Genomic DNA, 24960 nt, shown 5'->3' with positions numbered 1-24960 from the left:
TCAGAAATTGGAGAATTCAGTATTTCGGAATTTCAAAATTTCTGAAATTCAAAATTTTTGGAAATTGGAAAATTTGAATTCGGAATTAGGAAAATTCAGGAATTCGGAAGTTCGAAATTTCGGAAATTCGGAATTTCAGAAATTCTACATTTTCGGAAATTGGACAATTCGAATTCGGAAATTGGAAAATTGGGAGTTCGGAAGTTCGGAAATTTGAAAATTCTAAGATTTGGAAATTAAAAAATCCGAAAATAAGAATGAAAATCTGAAAATTCAAAAGAATGAAAATCTGAAAACATTAAATAACTAATAATAACTATTAAATTATAGGTATTGGAATTTCCTTTCAAATTTGGCTGTTAGTGAACGTAACGAATACGAATTTATCCGAAGTTACGAATTATCTGAAATAACGAATGCCGTATCTAAAGGAATGGAACGCAACAATCTAATAATAATAAATCACAAAAATAATAATAAAACCTTTTAATTATTATTATTTATTATTAATTTGTTCCATTCCATTTGTTTAGATGCGGCATTCGTTATTTCAGATAATTCGCAACTTCAGATAAATTTGTATTGGTTACGTTTGCTAACAGCCAAATTTTAAAGGAAATTCCAATAATTTAATAGTCAGTTATTATTAGTTAGTTATTATTTCAAATTTTACTGATTTTCTTTCTTTTTTCCAGATTTTCAAACTTTCGAATTCGAAATTTGGAAATTCGTATTCCAGAAATTCCAATTTTGGGAAATTCGAATTTTTGGATTTCTGAATCCCGAACTTTCAAATTTCTGAATTTTGAATTTCCGAATTCAGAATTTTCGAATTTCAGAAAAAAGCAAAAAAACGAATGAAACGAAAAACAAATAAATATTTTGTCAGTGCACATGTCTAATTCACTTCCAATCTCCCTAAATTGCAAAAGCGTTATTTAGCCCCCAAATTAGCCCACAAGTGCCAACTGCACAATTTGTAATGGTGGGTAACAAGGAGCGCCCAATATCCAATAAATTGTCAGTTGGAAGGTAAATTTGTAATCACTTATTGAAAGTAGTGACTAGTGATCAAGCCAACGCATTTCGGGGGAACAAAGACCCCTTCCCCAGGGCTGTTGCTGTATGCTGATGGTGAATGGGGAAATCTGTGTGTCTGTAACACTAAGATCAGAATGATAGATGTCTGCCTCTGCAAATGCGTTGCCTTGATCGCTTGTTGCTACTTTCAATAAATGATTACAAATTCATCTTCCAACTTGCATTCATTGGATATTGGGCGCTCCTTTTTTATCTACCTTTACAAGTACACGTGGAAACGACCTCAAGGCCGTATTAAAAAGGTAGCAGCCCGAGTCCCCAAAAAGGGCTTACCGCTACCTTCCTTCTAAGTTGGGCATACATCATCAGAAGAGAACTCTTCCAACCCTCCCCCATCATGACCTACCCATTGACCTACAACTAGTGATGCACCGAAATTTCAGCCATCAAAAATTATTGATTGAAAATAGGGCTTTTGGCCTTTTGTTGATAGAAAAAAAAGATGCCGATAATGGCGCCTAAAACGCACGCGATTTTGTCATGATTTTGTCACGATTTTACCATGCTGATGGTGTGTTTTTCATAGGTCATATGACTCAAAAACTGCATAAAAATGCAACACTGGTGCGTTTTTGATGCGTCTTGCTGTGTTTTCAATGCATTTCAATAGAGAGGTGTATTTTTTTTTTTTTTTAGCTGACAAAAAAATGCAGCAAGCACCACAACAGAAGCGCAAGGGACCAGTGTGAAGACATACATAGAATTTAAAGGGATACATTTTTCTTGAGCTTTTCTTGCACTTTATTTTTAACGCAAAAGCTCAGTGTGAAAGCAGCCTGTTGGCTGAAAAAGTACCTATAATGGCCAGCAATTAAATCATATTCATTTAAATTCATGGTATTAAAGAAGAACTGCAGTCTGCTCACATAATTTGTAATAAAAACATCTTTGCCATTCTGAAGCTTCCCTCCAACCACTTTGCATATTATTTTATATATACTGTGATTCTGTACTTGCCAAATATGCTGCAGAAATCTCCCTCCACTGAGTCTGGCTGCAGCCATTTTAACTGTGGGCAGGTGAAGCTGCTGCCTGTTCACTTCCTGGATTTACACAGACACACAGAGGCACACCTCCAGCTCTGCAGCTCTCATTAGGCCTCTTATGACTCATCCCCCTCCCTTCCTGGCAAACTCTCATGAGAGTGAGGGAGAGAGAGGTGTGCGTGATGTCATAAGCCTAGGCTAATGACCAGACAAGAAACAGAAAGTGGGCTGTATAAAGTATTTAATGGTAGAAAAAAAATGTTTTACTATCCAAAAGTAAAAACAACAACAAGGGCAGAAGATTTAATAGATGGAAAGATGAAAAAATGACTGAAGTTCTGCTTTAATTAAAAAGTAAAAAATATATACAGCAGGTAAAATAAAGTATTGAACACGTCACCATTTTTCTAGGTAAATATATGACAAGGGGCAGGAAATTAGCCCACATTTCAATTGAAATGTCGGTAACAACCCATGCAATTCATACATACAAAGACACCAAAACAAATACATTCAGAAATAAATGTTAATGTGTAAAAAAATGGAATAACACAGGGAAAAATATTGAACACATGGAGAAAGGGAGGTGCAAAAGGGCATGGAAAGCCAAGACACCAGCTAAAATCTCTCAGTAATTAGAAGGCAATCCTGCCCCTTGTCAGTGCAAATTAATATCAGCTGGTTCAGTCTCAACTGATGGCTCATAAAAAGGTGTCTCATTACCAAGGTGTCACACAAGAAACATCATGATGGGTAAAAGCAAAGAGCTCTCTCAAAACCTTTGCAACCTTACTGTTGCAAAACATACCGATGGCATTGGTTACAAAAGGATTTATAAACTTCTGAATGTTCCAGTGAGCACTGAAGGGGCCATAATCTGGAAGTGAAAGAACATCAATTCATCATAAACTGACCACAATCAGGTGTCCCTCACATGATTTCTGACAGAGGAGTGAAAAGAATTTTCAGAAGAGATGTCCAAGAGCCAAGGACCACTTGTGGAGACCTTCAGAAAGACCTGGAATTAGCAGGTACAATTGTTTCAAAGATAACAATAAGTAATGCCCTCACCCGCCATGGCCCTTTATGCACGCTCACCACGCAAGGCTCCATTGCTGAAGAAAAAGCATGTTGAAGGTCGTTTAAAAAGTTTGCTGCACAACATTTAGACAAGCCTGTGAAATATGGGAGAATATAGTCTGGTAAGATGAGACCAAAATTGAACTCTTTGGATACCATAATACACACCATGTTTGAAGGTCAAATGGCACATCACCCCAAAAACACCCCCTATACCAACAATGAGGTTTGGAGGTGGGAACATCATGGTGGGGGCGGGGCTGTTTTTCAGCATACGGTACTGGAAAACTTCATGTCATTGTAGGAAGGATAAATGGAAAAATGTACCAAGACATTCTTGATAAAAATCTGCTGCCATCTACCTGGATGATGAAGATGAAACGAGGGCGGACATTTCAACAAGACAATGATCCTAAACACAAAGCCAAGGAAGCCATTGGTTTAAAAGAATGAAAATAAAGCTACTAGAATGGCTCAGCCAATCGCCTGACTTGAATCCAATAGAAAATCTATGGAAAGAACTAAAGATCAGGGTTCATAGAAGAGGCCCACAGAACCTTCAAGACTTGAAGATTGTGTGGAGGAATGGGCCAAAATCACACCTGAGCAATGCATGCGACTAGTCTCTCCATACAGCAGGCCTGTGTCATTCCATGTTATTACACATAACTTAATTTCTGAACTTATTTGTTTTGGTATCTTTGTATGTATGGATTGCATGGGTTGTTACTGACATGTGGTGAACATTTCATGTCAATAGCACCTTTAGAAATCTATTTACATAGAAAAATGGTGACGTGCCCAATACTTATTTTACCCGTTATATATATTAAAAAAATTAAAAAATACCTTCAATTTCAGTTTCGGTTTTGGTTTCAGCCAAGTGCATCCTGAATTTTTGGTTTCGGAATTTTCATTTTGGTGCACCACTACCTACAACTGATCGAGTCAGTGCAGCACGATCTGCAACGCTAAAGAGCTAACTGCACAATACGGCACAGAGCCAGAGCCATAGCCTCGGGATAAAGAGCGAAACTGAAACTGAAGGCTCAGTGTCAATCCACATGTTGCTTCTTGTTTTGCTCAGACAGATGGAAAGTTGGTCATTTACAGTAAATGATAGACTGCTTCACACTCATGCTTTCTCACTTGAGCATTAACCACTTATCACGAAGGCTGACCACTCACCATATCCAATTTTATCCACTAAACTGTCTCTGGTGGAGGCATTAGCCATGAAGATAATGGACCTTCTTCTTCTTGAGACCGAAGCCTTGAAAAGCAGCATCCCTAATACCTACTGGTTCTGGAACCTGTACATTCAAGGTGAGTTTTTATAAATAAGACAGACACAGACACAACATAAAAAAAAACATAAAACTACTCAAAGAGGCTCTTAAATTGTACAGGTGCATCTCAAAAAATTAGAATATTATCAAAAAAGTTAATTTATTTCAGTAATTCAATTCAAAAAGCAAAACTCATATTATATATAGATTCATTACACACAGAGTGATATATTTCATGCATTTCTTTCTTTTAATTTTGATGATTATGGCCTACAGCTATTGAAAATCCAGAATTCAGTATCTCAGAAAATTGGAATATTACAGAAGACCAATAAAAAAATGGACATTTAATACAGAAACGTTGGCTCACTGAAAAGTATGTCCATGTACAGTATAGTATGCACTCAATACTTGGTGGGGCTCCTTTTGCATGAATTACTGCATCAATGTGGCGTGGCATGGATGCGATCAACCTGTGGCACTGCTAAGGATATTATGTAAGCCCAGGTTGCTTTGATAGCGGCCTTCAGCCCGTCTGCATGTTGGGTCTGGTGTCTCTCATCTTCCTCTTGACAATACCCCACAGATTCTCTATGGGGTTTAGGTCAGGCGAGTTTGCTGGCCAATCAAGCACAGTGATACCATGATCATTAAACCAGGTATTGGTACTTTTGGGCAGGTGCCAAGTCGTGCTGGAAAATGAAATTCTGTATGTGCTCCGCTAGAGTGACATCTCCCCATATCCTATAGTGACATCCACTCATCTTCTATAATTATATCCCCCATCTCCTATAGTGACATCCCACATTCCCTTTAGTAACATCTCCTATACTGACATCCCCCACCTCCTATAGTGCCATCTCCTCCATCTCTCATTGTGACATCCCCCATCTCCTACAGTGACATCTTCATCTCCTATAGTGACATTCCCTTTAGTGACATCTTTAGTGACATCTCCTATAGCAGGGGTCAGGAACTTTTTTGGCTGAGAGAGCCATGAACGCCACATATTTTAAAATGTAATTCTGTGAGAGCCATACAATATGTTTAAAACTAAATACAAGTAAATGTGTGCATTTTATGTAAGACCAACACTTTTAAAGTACAATAAGTCTCCAAATTCTTTTTAATAACGTTGTTATGCTGTTGCTAACCAATGATGAATAAAGTACTTCTTACTATTAATGCGACTTCTGGTGCTGCATGGTTTTGCTAATGGCTTGGTAGTCTGGTTGATACGTGGTGAGGACATCTCCCCACTGTAATATCCACATCTCCCCCCCACTGTAGTAATATCCACATCTCTCCCCGTCTGTAGTAATATCCACATCTCCCCCCCCCACTGTAGTAATATCCACATCTCCCCCCCCCCCACTGTAGTAATATCCACATCTCCCCCCCACTGTAGTAATATCCACATCTCCCCCCCCCCCCACTGTAGTAATATCCACATCTCCCCCCCCCCACTGTAGTAATATCCACATCTCCCCCCCCCACTGTAGTAATATCAACATCCCCCCCCCCACTGTAGTAATATCCACACCTCCCCCCCCCACTGTAGTAATATCCACATCCCCCCCCCCCCCCCCACTGTAGTAATATCCACCCCCCCCCACTGTAGTAATATCCACATCTCTCCCCCACTGTAGTAATATCCACATCTCTCCCCCACTGTTGTAATATCCACATCTCTCCCCCACTGTTGTAATATCCACATCTCCCTTACGATTGTGTGCTTGTTTACCACATAAGCAGGCAGATCCACGAGCAGTTGAGGCGGGGGATGATGACATCAGCGCGCCGCTCACCTAGGCCGCCACCGGGGGTACCAAGATGGCTGCCGCTCCGGAGCTAGGCCGAAGCCGCAGCCTTTCTTATGGGCTGAATCCGCGGATTGGCACACTACGCGATCTGCGGATTGAGAGGCGAAAGCCAGATGCGGCCATCAAAAGAGCCACTTCTAGCTCGCAAACCATAAGTTCCTGACCCCTGTCCTATAGTGACATCCACTCCTCTCCTATAATTATATCCCCCATCTCCTATAGTGACATCCCCCCATCTCCTATAATGTCATCTCCTATAGTGTCACCCCCCATCTCCAATAGTGACACTCCCTATCTCCTATAATGACATCCCCCATCTTCAATAGTGACATCTTCCCCATCTCCTATAGTGACATCTCCCATCTCCTATAGTGTCATCTCCTCCATTTCTTATAGTGACATCCCCCCATCTCCTATAGTGTCATCTCCTCCATTTCTTATAGTGACATCCCCCCATCTCCTATAGTCTCATCTCCTCCATCTCTTATAGTGACATCCCCCCCCATCTCCTATAGTAACATCTCCCCATCACCTATAGTGACATCCCCTCATCCCCTATAGTGACATCCCCTCATCTCCTATAGTGTCATCTCCTCCATCTCTTACAGTGACATCCTCCCATCTCCTATAGTAACATTCCCAATCTCCTACAGTGACATCTCCCATCTCCTATAGTGACATCTCCCATCTCCTATAGTGACATCTCCCATCTCCTATAGTGACATCCCCATCCCCTATAGTGACATCCCCTCATCTCTTATAGTGACATCCCCATCCCCTATAGTGACATCCCCTCATCTCCTATAGTGACATCCCCATCCCCTATAGTGACATCCCCTCATCTCCTATAGTGACATCCCCATCCCCTATAGTGACATCCCCTCATCTCCTATAGTGTCATCTCCTCCATCTCTTACAGTGACATCCTCCCATCTCCTATAGTAACATTCCCAATCTCCTACAGTGACATCCCCCATCTCCTATAGTGACATATCCCATCTCCTATAGTAACATTCTCTATCTCCTTTAGGGACATCCCCCCATCTCTTATGGTGACACCCCCTCATCTCCATAAATCACTTTTCCCTATCTCCTATAGTGACATCCCCCATCTCTTATAGTGACATTCGCACATAAACTGTGGTGACATCCCCCCATCTTCAATAGTGACATCTCCTCCATCTCCTATAGTGACACCCCCATCTCTTTTAGTGACATCTCTCATCTCCTATAGTGACATCTTCCCATCTCCTATAGTGACACCCTCTATCTCCTATAGTGACATCCCCCCCATCACCTACAGTGACATCACCCATCTTCTATAGTAACATCCTCCATCTCCTTTAGTGACATCTCCTATACTGACATCTCCCCATCTTCAATAGTGACATCTCCTCCATCTGCAATAGTGACAGCCCCCATCTCCTATAGTGACACCCCCCCATCTCCAATAGTGATACCCCCTATCTACTATAATGACATCCCCATCTCATATAGTGACATCCCCCCATCTTCAATAGTGACATCTCTATTTCCTATAGTGGCATCTCCTCCATCACCTATAGTGACACCCCCTATCTCCTATAGTGACATCTCCCATTTCCTACAGTGCCACCCCCATCTCCTGTAGTGACATCTCGCATCTCCTGTACTGACACCCCCCTTCTCCTAAGGGCCCCTTCCACCATCCTCCTGCACAGGAACAAGATAGGGTACACGCCTAAAACTTGGAGAAAATCTGTCATTTTTGATCACTCACATTCTTCTGTTCCAAGGCCCACCTCCAGAATTTAGAAATAGCCCCACGTTCAGGCTTTAAAGTTTTACTATAGCAGAAACCATACGTACAATTCTTGGCCAACACATCCTTCACCTCCACCTCTTTACTCCTGATATCCATAACTCTGCACAGCACAAGTCCAACACTGACATAGAATGGCCGCCCATCTCTTCCATTGTCCTCACTGTAGGTCCCCATAGGTGAGCTCTCCCTGGAACCTCTACTGGGCCTACCCTGAGGAGCTCACTTTCTACGACTACGAGCTTGCATGGCAGTCTACTAGGATTAGCCTTTTTATAGATGCTCTAATTTTATGTGTGTTTTGTTTCTTCCTCTTTGCTGTGATGTTATGTTTTTGTTATTGTAAGATTCTCGTTTTTACAGTAATAACGATATTTCAATCATTCATATTGATGAGGAAAGTTCCAAGAATGTCCGTTCAGTTCTCGTGTAAAAACTCAAAAATTGATTTAATAAAAATAGCAAAATATTACAAGAACAAAAACAAAGTATAAAATGTCATTAATAATGTATTATATTCTTAATATACAAATAAATGTGATAGTCCATAAAAATCAATCAGAAGTAAAGATGACGTGAAGTCTCCACCAAACTTCAGTGTGCAAAGGAAAAGCACACCACACCCATGTGCTATCAATCTGCTTACCAGAAAGATATGAAAAACAGGCGATGTGATCATATGATGCAAAGGGTTAACAGTAGATCCGAATGGCACACTCCATCATAGGCAGGCAGAACATGGAAATAATCAGGTCATCACATATCAGAAGAATCAGGACTCACATAAGGGACGGATGATTGGTGCAGTCATCAGCAGTATAAAACCCAGTAAGAAGAAAGCAACAATAGTGAAGACCGTAAGGTAAAACACACCTAGTTTATTGTAGTCTACTTACAGGTAAGAAGTAAAAATCATCACAAAACAGGAATACTCCGTGGCTCTCAGCGTACTTGCATCAGTCAGCCTGACATGTTTCATCCTATGTGGATATCATCAGAGGCGTGGCCAATGATGCAAGCACGCTCAAATAAATAGTGCACATCTCAAGTCATGCTGACCTCTGATAGGGCAGCATGACATATACATCAGCTGTTTTCGTTTACGAGCTCCGGCCGCACCTGCGCACTACGACCATGCTGTCAATAAACCAGGCAGAAAACAAGCAGCTATATTCAGCCGCACATGCGCAGTGCGGCCGTGCGTTCCAAAGAGACAGGAAAACAAAACCAGCCTGATCATCAGTTCATTGTAATGGGCGGAACAAACGTACATGGCAACGTCCTTGCTGTTTGGTGTAGCCAATTCGACCGCACATGCGCAGTACAGCCGTACTAACCAGGAAACATGTAATGAAAAAAACAGCCTTAATCGGCCGCACATGCACAGTTAGACCGTGCGGTTCAAGGATCAGCAATCTAAACCAGCCTAATAAATTCTCACCTGCGATGGGCGGAAAACAAAGTCAACGCCGACCGGAAGTGATAACAGCACATTAGAAGGCTGCACATGTGTTACATCAACATCCAGAGGGTGAGAGTTAAACCACCCAGGAAAATATGCCAGTTTAAATCTCATGCCACGGGTAGAGTTTTTGATATCAACACTTTCATTGCCTGTACCTCGTTAAACGTGGTTTACTTATTGATTTGCCCTTGCGGCATACAATATGTGGGCCGTACGTCACGTGCAATGCACGTTAGGGTAAATGAGCATATAACAAATATAAAGAAGGGATTCCCGAAACACACTGTTTCCCGACACTTCTTGGAGTGTCATAACCGAAATCCTAATGCCCCGTACACACGGTCGGATTTTCCGACCGTGTGTGGGCTCCATCGGACATTTTCCATCAGATTTTCCATCGGAGTTTCCTGTTATCTGATCCGTTTGCATGCCTGAGAGGGAACCTGCTTTTTCTGACCTTCTGGTGAAACAGGGGTCAGAATGTGAGGTGCCTTCAAGGAGAGCTGGTCGTGTCTGGCTTACTTGGACCCAAGGCTTGCCTCAAAATCCCCAGCTGGACGGATCTTTTCATGAGGACCAGGATCCTTGCCATGGGTTCGTTGCTGTGACTGATGTTGAGAGGACCTCTGGTGGATATCGTTGGCAGTTCCTAACTCTGGCCTGTAAAGATTTCTGCTTGCTGTGATCCTCTGTAGTGGGGGGTCATGGCCATCTGGTAAGCAGCTACTCCTTCTACTTTCTGGTGGTGGACCCTCCCTTGTTGTCACGGATTAATTCTAATCATCACTTGGACTTTTGTTGGGTTTTGTTGGTGTTTTGGACTCACTAAGATATCATTTTTGATGGTTTCACTTGATGGGATTTTTTTTACATGCAATGTTTGCACAATATTTTCTGGTTTATTTACAGTCATGATTCAATTATTTTCACTGTAGATATTGTATTGAGGTACACAGGTATTAGCGCAACCCCTTATATTTTTTTCTATTCGGATCTACTGTTAACCCTTTGCATCATATGATCACATCGCCTGTTTTTCATATCTTTCTGGTAAGCAGATTGATAGCACGTGGGTGTGGTGTGCTTTTTCTTTGCACACTGAAGTTTGGTGGAGGCTTCACGTCATCTTTACTTCTGATTGATTTTTATGGACTATCACATTTATTTGTATATTTGTTTCATTTAAGCGCTGCATTTTGACTTTATACATTTGTGTTTGATGAAATCTACAAACTATGTTGGCTGCTTTTATTGCTCTTTTTTAGTTAGCGCAGATATTTGTTCACTTGCTTTTTCTATTATATTCTTAAAATGAAGATTAAATCAGATGTGTGTCTGTGTGTAGATGTAGCTGTCCTCCTGCTGTGTCTGCAGCAGAATCTGCTTTTCTGACCTCTGTTACTATCTGTTTACTCCTAAAATCAAACCCATGAAAATAGCCCCCACCTTCCTAAAAAAGGTTTGGTTTGTCTTTTAGTTCCGCAGACTTCTAACTTTCAGTCTACAGCCAGGTGTTGAAATCGAACACCATCTCTATTCACATTCCATGGGAATCAGAGCTGGTACAAGGGGGGGGGCGGAAGGGGCGGATGCCCTGGGCGGGACAATTTATTGGGGGTGGGGGGGCACAGTGAAGTGAAGAGCCGCCTCTGCTGACAACAATGCCGCTGCGGCGTTAAGCTCTGGCCAGGAGTGGTTTAACACTGCCTGTGTGCTCCACGGCCAGGCAGCGGAGAGAGAGGATGGAGTGTGGCTGTGTCTTAGGCAGGAGGCGGGGCCGGCTCTGTGTTGTCCGGGGTAGGAGAGGGGGAGGAGAAGGGGAGGAGATTCCAGCAGCCGGAGCAAAATGTTTCCCGCTGCTCCGGAGACACAGATCACGCTCCCCCCGGCCGTCACCCCCCCACCACTGGAGTGCTTAGCGGAGCGGTCCCCGCACACGTGGAGGAGGCATCTGACATGCAGTGGCGAGGACTGGAAGAGGAAGGTCCCGCGGAGGAGGCCCCAGCACCGTATGGAGCTGATTGAAAGGGAGGTAGGAAAGAAGAAGTGTCTGGACCGGGCCGCCCCTCTCTGGGGCTTTCAATCAGTGCGGGGGGGGGGGAGGGGGGGACCCAGGCTCCAGCTGCAGGGAGAGGCACAGCTACCAGCATGGAAAAAAAAAGGGAAAACTGCGCTAATAGCAAAAAGAGATCAAGCTGCAACTCAGGATGTTATATGACATCAATAGAATATGTAAAAAAGGGGAAGCTGCGCTGAATAAATTGACCTGTGAGGCTACCATCTATTAAATTAACCACTCATATAAAGTGTTATATGAGAACAGACATGTGAAATAACACAGTACAATGCTTAAATTAGGCTGCTACAATAATAGTGCACAGAAGTGCCAGTGAAATAATCTAAAGAAACAATAAATGTAAATAGGTGACAAAAATTAGTCCACATAAAGTTATACACATAAACTGTCAACAAACCAAATGGCTGATGACATAAATAAACAATAAACCACAAAAGCAGTGAACAAGTTCATGAAAGTGAGTCCATGTACAGTAATAGTGACCATATAAATCAGAATTTGACAAAAATTGAGTTAAACGATATAGTCAATGCAAATGGTTGTTGGCTGGAAATTGCCTCCACCACAGCAAACTCTGCCGCTTACCAGATCAGACGGGCTGCCCGTCACGGGAGCCCGGCCGGCTTGATTTGTTTTATGCGAATTTTAATCTACCTAAGTTTTAAGAGTCCGGTGTCCGTTTGGAGATCCCGGGCTAGGGCATCAACCATCTGTGTTCTGTGGTCCCCTGTAATAAGGGACCATAGGGATTTGAAGCAAAAGACCAGTGTCTACCTAAAGATCCCAGGCTGGGGTATCAGCCATCTGCGCTCTGTGGTCCCCTGTAACAAGGGACCATAGTAATCTGGTAAGCGGCAGTGTTTGCTGTGGTGGGGGCAATTTCTATTCCTTCACGTTTCCTTTGGTGCTGTGTTTATTGTCACCGTTAACCAGCCAACAACCATTTGCATGGACTATATCGTTTCACTCAATTTTTGTCAAATTCTGATTTATATGGCCACTGTTGCTGTACATGGACTCACTTTCATGAACTTGTTCACTGCTTTTGTGGTTTATTGTTTATTTATGTTATCGGCCATTCGGTTTGTTGACAGTTTATGTGTATAATTTTATGTGCACTAATTTTTGTCACCTTATAACATTATTTTTTCTTTAGATTATTTCACTGGCACTTCTGTGCACATTTATTGTAGCAGTTTAATTTAAGTATTGTACTGTGTTGTTTCACATGTCTGTTCACATATAACACTTTATGTGAGTGGTTAATTTAATAGTTGGTAGCCTCACAGGTCAAGTTATTCAGCGCAGCTTCCCCTTTTTTACATACAGCTACCACCATGCCACAACCTCTTTCTGCAGCCAGCGACCACTAACACGAGAAAGAGCCAGCACCCCCCCACAGCATCCCTCAGCCACAGACTGGCCTTTATATCCACCCCCTGTCCCATCCCATCCATTCCTCCTGATCATCAGTGTCACAAACAGTAAGGACAGCTCAGTTCCAGTGACTGGCAGCCCTCCACCCCTCCCTCCACCCTACCCTTACCCCCACCTATGCGGGACTCCACTGCAGGGGGGGGGGGTTTGAATCCTATGCTAGCACTGCCTGCTGATTGGCTTCCGCTGCCTCTTAAAAATGGGGGGGGCGCAGTTTGTCATCTTTGTCCTGGGCACCAAATGGCCTTGTCCCAGCACTGATGGGAATGGGCAAGAACACTGTGTGAATCCATTTAACATATACAATATAAGTTTCCTTTAACTTCTAAATCAAATACTACATATATCAGTATGTATATTATATAAATATTATATTCATTGAAACCCCAATGTTCTTATTAATATCTTAATCAAGAAATATTATAATATAAAGAAATTTTGATCTTAACTAAAACTTTGAAACTTTTTCATCATAAGTAATGTAAAACCTTCCTTCTGATCTGTGATGGGGGAGGTGAGATCTCAACCCACTCTTAATTACTAACACGTTGACTCTATGTAGAGCTGCTTATGAAGCTTTAAACAATGTATATTTTCACAAATTTAAAAGTCTATATATAATTTCAGAATTTAGTGACACTATGAAAGTTCTGCTCACATTTCTGATCTGTCTTGTCCTCCCAGGTCTCCTGTGTATGCTAATCATACCAGTGTCATCAGGAACGGTGTATGTACAGAGCGGATCAGACATCACTGACTGTAATATGAAGTGTCCCCATGATGATGTTACTGTGGAGCTGTACAGACAGTGTGGAGGAAAGCAGAAGACACTGCTGGAAAACAACGATATGAAATCTCATGACCCCAGACTCCAACTGCAGACGGGAACTGGCTGCTGGAAGCTGACACCTGCCAGGAAGGATGATTCCTGTGTGTATAAGATCTGGTGTCACTGTGATCCTGGATATCTACGGTCCTCTACAGACATCCATGTACTCGGTAAGAGTCCATATACTGCAACAAACAATATCACACTGCTCTGTGGGAGAACATTTTCTGTTTGAATATATTTCAAATGGAGAAGTACAGTGGATTAATGGTTAACACTTCTGTCTTGCAACACTGGGATCATTGGTTTGAATCTCAGCCAGGACACTATCTGCATGGAGTTTGAATCTTCTCCCTGGGCTTGTTTGGGTTACCTTCCCCACTCCAAAAAAGATATTTGGCTTCCTTGGCTCTTTAGATTCTGAATTGAGGACAGGGACTGATGTGAATTTACAGAAATGCACTGTGATGAAACCGTCTGGCACCCAGCTTAGGTGCTTTCGTCAGGATATAGCTTCCTCCAATCTGGACCCAGGAACCGGGTATTATAGCGGAATATTGCACCCAAGATACTAGACAAAACTAGCTTAGGTGCATACTGGAACTGTAGCTGACTTCATTGTAAATTCATACAGAATTTATACCATGCAAGATCAGATAAAGAATTTGATCACATTACCCTAAACAATGCAAACTGTAAACAGGGATATAGTTAACATAGTTAACATAAATAGTATGCTAATACACATAAACATATAACATCCCACAATAGTTCGATAACAGTGGACACAATATTAATATCATCTCCAAGAGATGAGCAGACGGATAGATACAATAGGTGACTCACTTAACAATGGGAATGCACACCTAGAAGGCACACAATGGGAGAGACATACTCAACAATAAAGATAACGAACAGAGGATCCCACCCCACCTCACACTGTCCAGCACCAGTCTACAACAGTCTATTAGACTACTCATACAATGTTCTAGCAGTCTGAAAAGGTGAAATTAATTTATCTTCATATATTTCTTGAGGGATCTTATTGATCAATATATCTGTCCCAAGAGAAGGAGCCTCACCAACCCAGTCTACAGGAGGGCCACCATATTCCCTCTGATCTTTACCTGTACGAGATTAAATATTATACCTTTCCATCCACTCCAGAAGGGAAGCTTTATTGTCCTTATTCAGAGAATTAATCCAAGCCTCACTCTCAACATTCATCACGTGGTTGCCCATCATTGGAGACTGATCTGCTCTCTCCATGGGTCATAATCAGTGTCTATTATTTCTTTGAATCTATTCCATGTATCTAGGTTCCATGTTGGCAATATGCCAACCTCCCGTGGCTTCTTTTACTGACAAAACATGTTAGATTTACTGACGGAACACTTTTTTTTACTGACAACCTGAAAAATGTCAAAACTCCTATTAAAAACAAATCAATATTTAAATAGTATAAACACAATATGGAAACACCAACAATACACATAGCAAGTAATTTGCACGGTTTACACTTACAAAAGTCAAACACAGCATGACAAATTATCAGCCCCTGATATTTACGGACAGTTGTAAAAGTCACAGATTTTTACAAACTGTCAGTAAATTTACTGACAGTTGGCAACCCTGCATGTTGGTGACATATGACTGATGGTGACTGTCCTTCTGATCATTCCAGATTCGTTTCTCATTTCCAACATCACCAGTAATGGCAGTCGGTTGGGTGAGGAGGTGGCGGTGAGCATCCATTTCTCTGGAGAAGAGAGCGCTGTGACCTGGGAGGTGGACGGGGAGCCTCTTCCTGAAAGATACCGACTGATAGATGACAATAGGACACTGATTATCCCCAGTGTGCAGAGAGACGACGCCGAGAGGAGATTCCGGGTCAGGATCACAAACCCGGTCAGTGAGGAGATCCAGGAATACCGGCTGGAGATCAGAGGTGAGAGGGGCAACCACTGGCGGAATAATCTGATCTGTATAGAAGATGATCATAGTGGGAGTGTGACACAAAATAGTATCATGTCGTCTCTTCCCTGCTCCCCAGTGAGCATGCTCTCAGAACAGGAACCCATAGCTCCCAACTGTCCCTGATTTGGAACAATGTCCCTCTTTCCTCCTCATGTGTCCCTCATTTTGGTCTGATCTATATAGTTGTATATAAAATGCACTATTTAGTTTTCAAAAAGTGTTTCCCAGTACTAAACCTTTCATCCCATTTCTACATGCATTTGTCAATTCCAAAAGCCAATATAAAGGAATAGTAGTGGTAAAGTTTGGACTTCTGGGTTTAATTAATCTTTTTTTTTTTTTTTTGTATATTTGTCCTTTAATTAGGTGTGGCAGGAGGTGTATCCTATTGCTACATGCTTTTGCTAAGAGGGGTCTCTCGTTCCCATCTCAAAAAGTTGGGAGGTATGGAAACCTCAGCTGCCCAAGGACCCATGTTTGTGGGTGTTAAAGCCCACATTCTTTGTCAATGCACATATGCGTTACATGGGTGGCAAAAGAATTACCACTTTACACTGGTGGTTCCCGGTACACATCTACTTTGAGCCGTTGGGCTATCATGTGATCGCTATGCAATCACATGATCACAATGTCAACAAAGCTGTTATGAAAGAATTTCATTCACAACAGCTGTGCTTCCTATAGTGATGCTGTGATTGGCCCACAGATATCAGATGGTACAGGGTGCTGAGACTGGCCCAGTATCACATGATACCGGGCCAGTCTTAGCACCCTGTACCATCTGATATCTGTGGGCCAATCACAGCATCACTAGAGTAAGCACAGCCATTATGAATTAAATTCTTTGCCACTGCACATATGCGTTACATGGGTGACAATAGAATTATCACTTTACACTTGCCCACAAAATCTTTACTGTGGGCGGGTGGCTTCCCTAGGCTCAGCAAACTAAATATACATTGCTGAGCACATGCGGATACACAGCAACTTTGAGCAGCTGGGGTATCAATTGATCGCAATGTCAACAAAGATGTTATCAATTAATTTTATTCATAACACCTGTTGCTTCTATAATGTTGCTGTGATTGGCCCACAGCTATCACATGGTACCTGGGCCAATCTTAGCACCCTGTACCATGTGATAGCTGTGAGCCAATCACAGCATCACTAGAGTAAGCACAGCTGTTATGAATGAAACTCATCGATCACACGATACCCCAGCTGCTCAAAGCAGCTGCTTACCAGGAGCCGCATTCCACATGTGCTCAGCAATATATATTTATCAAACAATTTCTGTTACAGTGATCGTCACTGTAATAACAATCACAGTGTAAAAAAAAAAATCCCTGATCAACCCCCCCAAAGTAGTAAAGTGTCACTATGGTGTCACTGAACTACTCTGACAGTAAATAAAAAATCATATATATATTTTAAAAAACAAAAAACACCGAATAAAAAAAAAATTATCTTTTTAATTTTTTTTACATACTGTCACCAGTCAGTGTCCCCGATCACCAACACACCAGTTATTTGATGACACTGTACTGCATTGGTGACAGTATGTAAAGAAAAAATAGTAAAAAAAAAAAGAATTTCTTCGTTTTCCAAAAAAAATGACAAAAAATTACAACTTCAAAAAACTCACTATGCTTCTTACTAAATACCTCAAACGGACTACTTTCCAAAAAGGGGTAATTTGGGGGATATTTGTACTGTCCTGGCATTTTAGGGCCTCAAGAAATGAGATCAGCCATCAGTACATCAGGATTGATCGATTTTCAGATATATATCCCATAGTTTGTAGACTATATAACTTTCACACAAACCAAACAATATACACTTATTGGGATTTTTTTTTACCAAAGACATGTAGCAGAATACATTTTTGCCTAAAATTATTAAGAAATTTGATTTTTTTAGAGTAGAAAATATTTTTTTCCCCCAAAATTTTGGTCTTTTTTTTGTTTATGTAATAAATAAAAAAAAATCCAGTGGTGATCAAATACCACCAAACGAAAATTATTTGTATGAAAAAAAATTATATAAATGTAACTACTTGCTGACCAGCCGCCGCAGTTGAACTGCGGCAGGTTGGCACGGCTGCGCGAGTCGCCGTCATTGAATCGCCGTGCATTGGCTCCCCGGAGCCAATGCACGTGGCCGGCGGGCGCGATGACTGCCAGCCACCCTCGATCGCTCCGCAGAGAGCCAGAATGGGGAACTGTCAGTGTAAACAAACAGATCCCCGTTCTGTCAGGGGAGGAGAGAGAGATCTGCTGCTCCTAGTGATTAGGATCAGCATTTTCTCTCTTTTCTTTCAGGCAGCCCATCCCCCATACAGTTAGAAACACCTCCCAGGGAACACACTTAACCCCTTGATCGCCCCCTAGTGTTAACTACTTCCCTGCCAGTGACATTTATACAGTAATCGGTGGCTATTTTTAGTGCCGATTGCTGTATAAATGTCAATGGTCCCAAAAAAGTGTCAAAAGTGTCCGATCTGTCCGCCGCAATGTCACAGTCCCACTAAAAATCACAGATCGCCACCATTACTAGAAGAATTAAAAAAATGCCATAAATCTATCCCCTATTTTGTAGACGCTATAACTTTTGCACAAACTAATCAATATACGCTTATTGCAATTTTACCAAAAATATGTAGAGGAATACATATTTGCCTAAACTGATGAAGAAATTTCTTTTTTAAATGTCTTTTTTTGGATATTTATTATAGAAAAAAGTAAAAAAAATTGCTTTTTTTTCAAAATTGTCGCTCTTTTTTTGTTTATAGTGCAAAAAATAAAAATACCAAATACCACCAAAAAAAAAAAAAAAAAAAAAAACTATTTGTAGCAAATACTATTTGTGGGGAAAAAAAGGACATAAATTTTGTTTAGGTACAACGTCACACGACCGCGCAATTGTCTGTTAAAGTGACGCAGTGCCGTATCGCAAAAAATGGCCTGGTCAGGAAGGGGCTGAAGTGGTTAATTTGGGTACAGTGTTGCATGACTGTGCAACTGTCAGTTCAAGTAGCGCAGTGCTGACTAACAAAAGATCCCCTGGTCATGAAGGGGGTAAAACCTTCTGGAGGGCAAGTGGTTAATCTAGTAAATGAGTTGGAGTTGTGCTGACTTCCTTTATCCAATCGCGTGCAAGGAAAAATCCTGTTTTTTTTTTTTCTTTGCATATGATTGGGTATGCTTTCCAAAGTGAATTGTGTTTCATTAACTAAGATAAGAAAACAATCATTTTGAAAGTGTTAATTCTTTACCTCTTTAGTAAACCAACCCCCATTGCCTATTTATCATTTGTGTATATAAATCTTATACATTGTGTGTACATGGCTTTTACTTTCCCACAGATTCCAATTCATATAGAAGAACACTGAGTCTAGAGGTTTTTCTCATGGTTGGTCTTGTTGTCCTAGGAATATTACAAGCTCTGTATTTTTACGACAAATATCGGGTAAGTGATATCCACTCTCTCTCCATATATTACACTAATAATGAGAGTAATCGGTAGGTGGATCCAGAAACAGGTTTCTCATTACCGCCACCTGCTGGCTGTGATCTGACACTGCATGCACGAAGGGCTCGGTTCATAGTGGATGGATCCCATTAGCCATTATTCACTGGCAGCTTTAACTGGGATATACAAAGCTAATTGGTGAATGTTGTGGAGGGTGAATGTAGATATGTCAAGAGAGAAGCATTGTAGTTCACGTATGAAATCATTGAAGTGTTTGTTGCCATTTTGAGCAAAGTGAATGTGACATTTACTACATTTTAAAGTGGAAGTTTAGTCAGAAAACGAAGTCCTGCGAGAATAGATTATTTCAGGCTGGCCCCCTTTGTAGGTATAGCGATGTAAAACATTAAAAATAAGCCCCTATACTGCTTAAAATCCAGTATTACACGTCTCACCCTGCTCTGCACATGCTCAGTTGCTCTCTATTTTTTTAGCACTGTGCCAAAAATGTAGAGGCCAATCTGCTGACAGCCTAAAGATTTACTGCTGTTCAGGAGCTCTGGGCTTCAGCAAAATTACATCCTCTGGCGAGAAGAAACAGGAGCCATGATGGAGGCAATTAAAGCGCACACTAATTTTGGTAGCATAATAGTCGATACTGATAGGCGGCAAACCAAAAAATATGTAAGAAATGGGATTTTAAAGGTACCACTGATATAGGAAAGAACACTATCAACTAAAAATATACCAAATATTTATTAATGCAGTTTTACAAAAAATGCGGTAAAATGTGAGAACAGTTTTACATTCACAGTCAAAGGTATACATCCTCAACCTAATATTGACAATGAAAAAACTGTGGTCACAAAGGGTTCAGAACATAACCACGTCCACAAAATTTGAGAATTTGAAATTTTGTGGACGTGGTTATGTTCTGAACCCTTTGTGACCACAGTTTTTTCATTGTCAATATTAGGTTGAGGATGTATACCTTTGACTGCCTTGATTCTCCTCTTCCTGAGTCCCCTGCTGGGGCTTCTTGGGTCCTCTCCCTTAACCAGTGCCCCCAATAGCAAGCCGCTTACTGTGGGGGCACTGGTGCATGTTCGCTCCCGAGCCCTGCTCTAGGTTTCCATAATACACATAGAGCCACAGCTCGGCCCTGCCCCCCACTCTCTCCAATGGCTCCCCCTGCTGTCTCAGCCAATGAGGAGAGGGAATTCCGGGACAGCCGAGTCTCTCGTGCACTTTGCTGGATCTAGAGGGGGCTTGGGTGAGTATTAAGGGGGGAGGGTGTGGGGGAGCAACACACAAAGGATTTGTCAAAAACTTGTCTCTGTTTTTTTACTTTTTGACACTTTTTTGGTGAATGGGTAGGGGTACTCTGCACCCGATACTCATTCACATGTAGGGGGCCAGGATCTGGGAGACCCCTTGTTAAAGGGGATTTCCAGATATCAATAAGCCCCCTACCCACAGAGCCCCACAACCACTGGCCAGAGCCTCCCCCACCCAAAGCACCCACCCGCCTTGTTGAGGGCATGTGGCCTGGTATGGTTCAGGAACAAGGGGGGCGCGCTCACTTTTCTGACTTGCCAGGCTGCATGCCCAGATAAGGGTCTGGTATGGATGTTGGGGGGGGGACCCAACGGCCATTGGACTTCTGTACCACCTGGTTATAAATGAGAAGTTTCCTACTTGCACATGACTAGATGCACATATCTTAAAAGTAAACAAAAAGAACTTGTCCCATTTCTGATCAGTGAGGGGTGGCCCAGTTCTCTCTCCTAGTGTACTATATAGTAAGGGAGGTTTTCAAAGGATAATTGTATACAGTCTGGACACTAAATGTGGACAATCCGGGTCATGAAGACATAGGGCCTCAAAAGGGTTTTAAGTCTCTTTGGAGGGTACCAAGGGAAGATAGTTTGTCATAAATATGTTTCAGTTGGAATTAAGTCAGCCAACTACCTGGGTAAGATCCATCCTCAGAGAGGAGTTCCCGTACCAATATGAGTCCCAAAGAGCCAACAACCCTTCTAAGCAGAGCAGGACCTACAGAAGACCAGCTTAAAAATTCCCAACAAGCCTACCCTAGCAGCAATTCTGGATTGCCTAACACTGAGGTGTCCTACATGGGAAGAGATGTTAATTGTTACACCGCAGAGTCCCAGACCTAATAATAATAATTATTATCATTTCAATCTTTTTATGAGAATACATAAAATTTAGACATACATACAGGCATTTAGGAGCCATTCATTTAGATAATCTTCTCCTGCATGTCTTCTAATATTGGAGTCCCATAGTTAAGTGTTGTGCTTACTCAGAGCCCTTACACTGTCCATCTGGGGGTCATCTACTGTGTGCGGGGTCAGGGAAACGTCCCTGCTTATACATGAAGAAGCTTCTTATAGAGGCAGTTAGTGTATGGTTAAAGGCTGAACACTGTTTAGAAAATGAAGTCATAGAATGGAGTGCATGGAGGTGATCGGGATAGTGAGGGCCACCAGAATGTCTTGGGGAACCATCAGTTTGGCTGCCCTCTTCTGGTCCTCTGGTGGTCACATGACCAGGGGCGGTTAATGAAAGGACGAGGTGTCACTGCTATAAATCCTGTGTGATCTGTGATGGTATTCTGTGCTGTAACTTGACCAGTCATCCCGGGTTTTATATTCTCAGAGCTCCAACTACAAAATCCAGGGAACTAGGCCATTAGAGAACATATACATTGGATCTGTGCTCGTTATGAAGAAAGGATCTTTATCTGGGACTACTATTGACAAAGAACCTGTGTTCTCCATATATAACTAGATACGCCCGCTATGGTGAATGGATCTGTGCTCATCGCTCATACAGAAGATGGACATGCAACTAACATCTCTTCTTGTCCAGGCACTGGACATTTGGATCTTGCAAAATGTATGTTACAAATATGAGGAGACCTTTTAGTGCTGAACTCTGGGCAGACAGTTGAACATATCAATGAAATACATATTCCTGAACTTGGCAAAATATACAGCCAGTCTTGTTTTCCAGACACCCCTGCCAAGCAGTATAGCAATATATTCATTGGTGTCAGCTGGAGGAAAAGTGTCCCAAGGGCCAGATAAAGGCAGATAAAGGCAAGCAAAGGGCTGAATCTGGCCCCCTGGGCCACAGTTTTAAGACCACTGCAATAAAGCATTAGACTTGAACTCTAGCTAAAGACTGTATACTGAAAAGTTATTTTGGTTACCTGCCTAAAGCTATAATTCCGTACAGCATTTTTAATGATTCCTCCACCAATTACTGGCTATATACTGAAATCCACTGCCTCAACCCCATGAGCCCTCACGAATACCATCCTTTGTGTTTTCACCTGTCTGAGAGCAAAATAAACATCCCTTTGTAGCTCCCAGTGTCTGAATCATGTTAGAATAACAATTTGCAATGTCCTATAACTCCCTGTATGTCTGAGCCCTCCTCACCTATATCATATATCTTCACTAACCTATAACTGAGAGCTCCTTGTCCCCTCGGTGTGATGTGTGCACCAGCCAGTGATGGAAGGGACAGAGTGACTCCTGCAGATGGGAGTTCAGAAACACAAGTGCTGATCTGACAGGTCCTCTTAAAATTTGGGTAGAGGTAACTCCTTCTCTGTCTAACACAACACTGTCACCTGGTGAGGAGATGAGAGTTGCTATGACCTCTTATCTTCTAATTGATGGTACAGTATGGATCTCTTCACCTTACCCAGAGGGCCTGAAGTATGGACTGTGGCACCAATGCCAACAGCCAACAAGATTCCCCTTTAAACCCAATTTGGCAACTGCTCCAACTATTCTTGAATCTTCTCTCCCTAGCTATTAAACTTTGGCCCTGATGTATCAAAAGAGGCGGGGCCAGAGGCGTGAAGCCTCCTCTCTCACTGCCTTGGGTTTCCATCTTCATTCAGCCACTCCCTGTAACTCAGGGTGTCACTCCCCCCTCAATCTGATCTTTGGGGTGCAGGGGATCCTGGCAGATAGATACAAAGATTTTGATTTGTTACACTACTGTTTTAATGTAAATGTAAATAAAGTTCATTTATTAACACTTGGCTTGAGTTTTTATTTAGAAGACAGGCACACTTCAGTTCCATAAAGAAGAATGGCGATGGATCTGTGCTCCTCTAGATTCTTTTACTCTTTGCGTAGATGGGCAAAAATAATTATATATTTTTTCAAAGGATAAGTTCAATTTTACTAAAACTATCACCAGCTCCCCCCCCCTCACCTTATCTGGAGTCAAATAAAGTGCTTTTGTAGCTAAAGAAATGTGACAAGGGTCTTGTTATACTGTATGTCCATTTGTAATGGCTTTTACAAAGTTAATTTAATCAGTTGGTGGTTCATGGGGGGTGGGTCCCTTACATCGATTGTTAATGAGAGAATGGCCCCATACAATTTTGGCCATAAGGACGATGGGCTCCCTTACACAGTTGGTCAGTGGGACAAGGGCCCTCTGATACTGGTGGTCATTGGTAGAACCCCCCTACATTGGTGGTCATTGGGAGAAGAACCCCCCTACATTGGTGGCCAGTGGGAGAAGAAACCTCTTATACTGGTGGTCAGTGGGTTAAGGACCCCCTTACATTAGTGGTCAGTGGGAGAAGGACCCCTTTACATTGGGAGTCAGTGGGACAAGGACCCTCTTATACAATCTAACATAGAATCACTGAATACAATACACAAAGCTCTACTGCTGGTGATGCTATCCAAGGCTAAAAATTGGTGCTCATGGCTGGGATTTGCAGTCCCTCAATACTTTTAACATTGCTAGATATAAGCCGGCAAATCGGTGGACTCAAACGTTAAAAATCGTTATTGGCTACACAATTACATCCAGCAAATCAACTCTAATGCATTTTGGCCACTGTGGCCTTACTCATATGAGTAACCAATATGTGTAGCCAATAATAGATTTTCAATGTTTGAGTCCAGTCCACTGAGTTGCCGGCTTATATTTATCAACCTCCTATACTGGTGGTCATTGGGAGAGGGGCCTTCTTTTCCTTGTGGTTACTGAGAGAAGGACCCCTTACACTGTTGGTCAAAGGGAAGAAGGCCTCCCTTTCATTTGGTGGTCAGAGGGAGAAGGGCCTCCTTTACATATGGTGGTCAGAGGGAGAAGGGCCTCCTTTGCATATGGTGGTCAGAGGGAGAAGGGCCTCCTTTGCATATGGTGGTCAGAGGGAGAAGGGCCTCCTTTGCATATGGTGGTCAGAGGGAGAAGGGCCTCCTTTACATATGGTAGTCAGAGGGAGAAAGGCCTCCTTTCCTGACAGACTCCATGGCAGCCAACGTGTGGGTTTAGTCCCGCCTCTACTACCCTACAGGACACTACTCCCATAAATCTTTGCTCCTCACCAGCAGCCGTGTTCTTTTTTTTGTCCTCCTCCAAAGGACCTAGCTAAAATGGTCTTTCTACCCGAAGATTATTTTCCCCCCTGCGATCAGATATGGCGAGCGATCCCTATGGAACAGGAGTCGCAGTATTCCAATAAGCCCTAGCTACTAGCAGGGTATGGAAGGGGCATATGGAAGAGGCGCTGATGATGGTGTAGTCCTAGCCACTGGCAGGCAAACCGTGCATTGGTC

General features: G+C 42.2%; 1 protein-coding gene across 1 annotated transcript; it reads left to right on the top strand.

The window, feature by feature from the left end:
* The first annotated feature begins 4041 nt into the window (after positions 1-4041).
* Positions 4042-23373, top strand: LOC141130137 (uncharacterized). The gene is made up of 5 exons (XM_073618090.1): positions 4042-4493; positions 13744-14058; positions 15573-15836; positions 19230-19333; positions 22019-23373. The coding sequence occupies exons 1-5, from the start codon at positions 4403-4405 to the stop codon at positions 22148-22150; spliced, it is 906 nt and encodes a 301-aa protein (XP_073474191.1). The 5' UTR covers positions 4042-4402; the 3' UTR covers positions 22151-23373.
* The last annotated feature ends 1587 nt before the right edge of the window (positions 23374-24960 follow it).

This window comes from Aquarana catesbeiana, linkage group LG02 (genome assembly GCF_042186555.1).
Source record: "Aquarana catesbeiana isolate 2022-GZ linkage group LG02, ASM4218655v1, whole genome shotgun sequence".
Taxonomy (NCBI): domain Eukaryota; kingdom Metazoa; phylum Chordata; class Amphibia; order Anura; family Ranidae; genus Aquarana; species Aquarana catesbeiana.
Note: the sequence above shows the minus strand (reverse complement) of the source record. Positions and strands in the feature narration are given on the sequence as shown.

Coding starts and splice junctions, on each gene's coding strand:
- LOC141130137 (XM_073618090.1), top strand. CDS start 4,403: ATGAAGATAATGGACCTTCTTCTTCTTGAGACCGAAGCCTTGAAAAGC. Junction 14,059..15,572: donor TACAGACATCCATGTACTCG/GTAAGAGTCCAT, acceptor TGATCATTCCAG/ATTCGTTTCTCATTTCCAAC. Junction 15,837..19,229: donor ATACCGGCTGGAGATCAGAG/GTGAGAGGGGCA, acceptor ACTTTCCCACAG/ATTCCAATTCATATAGAAGA.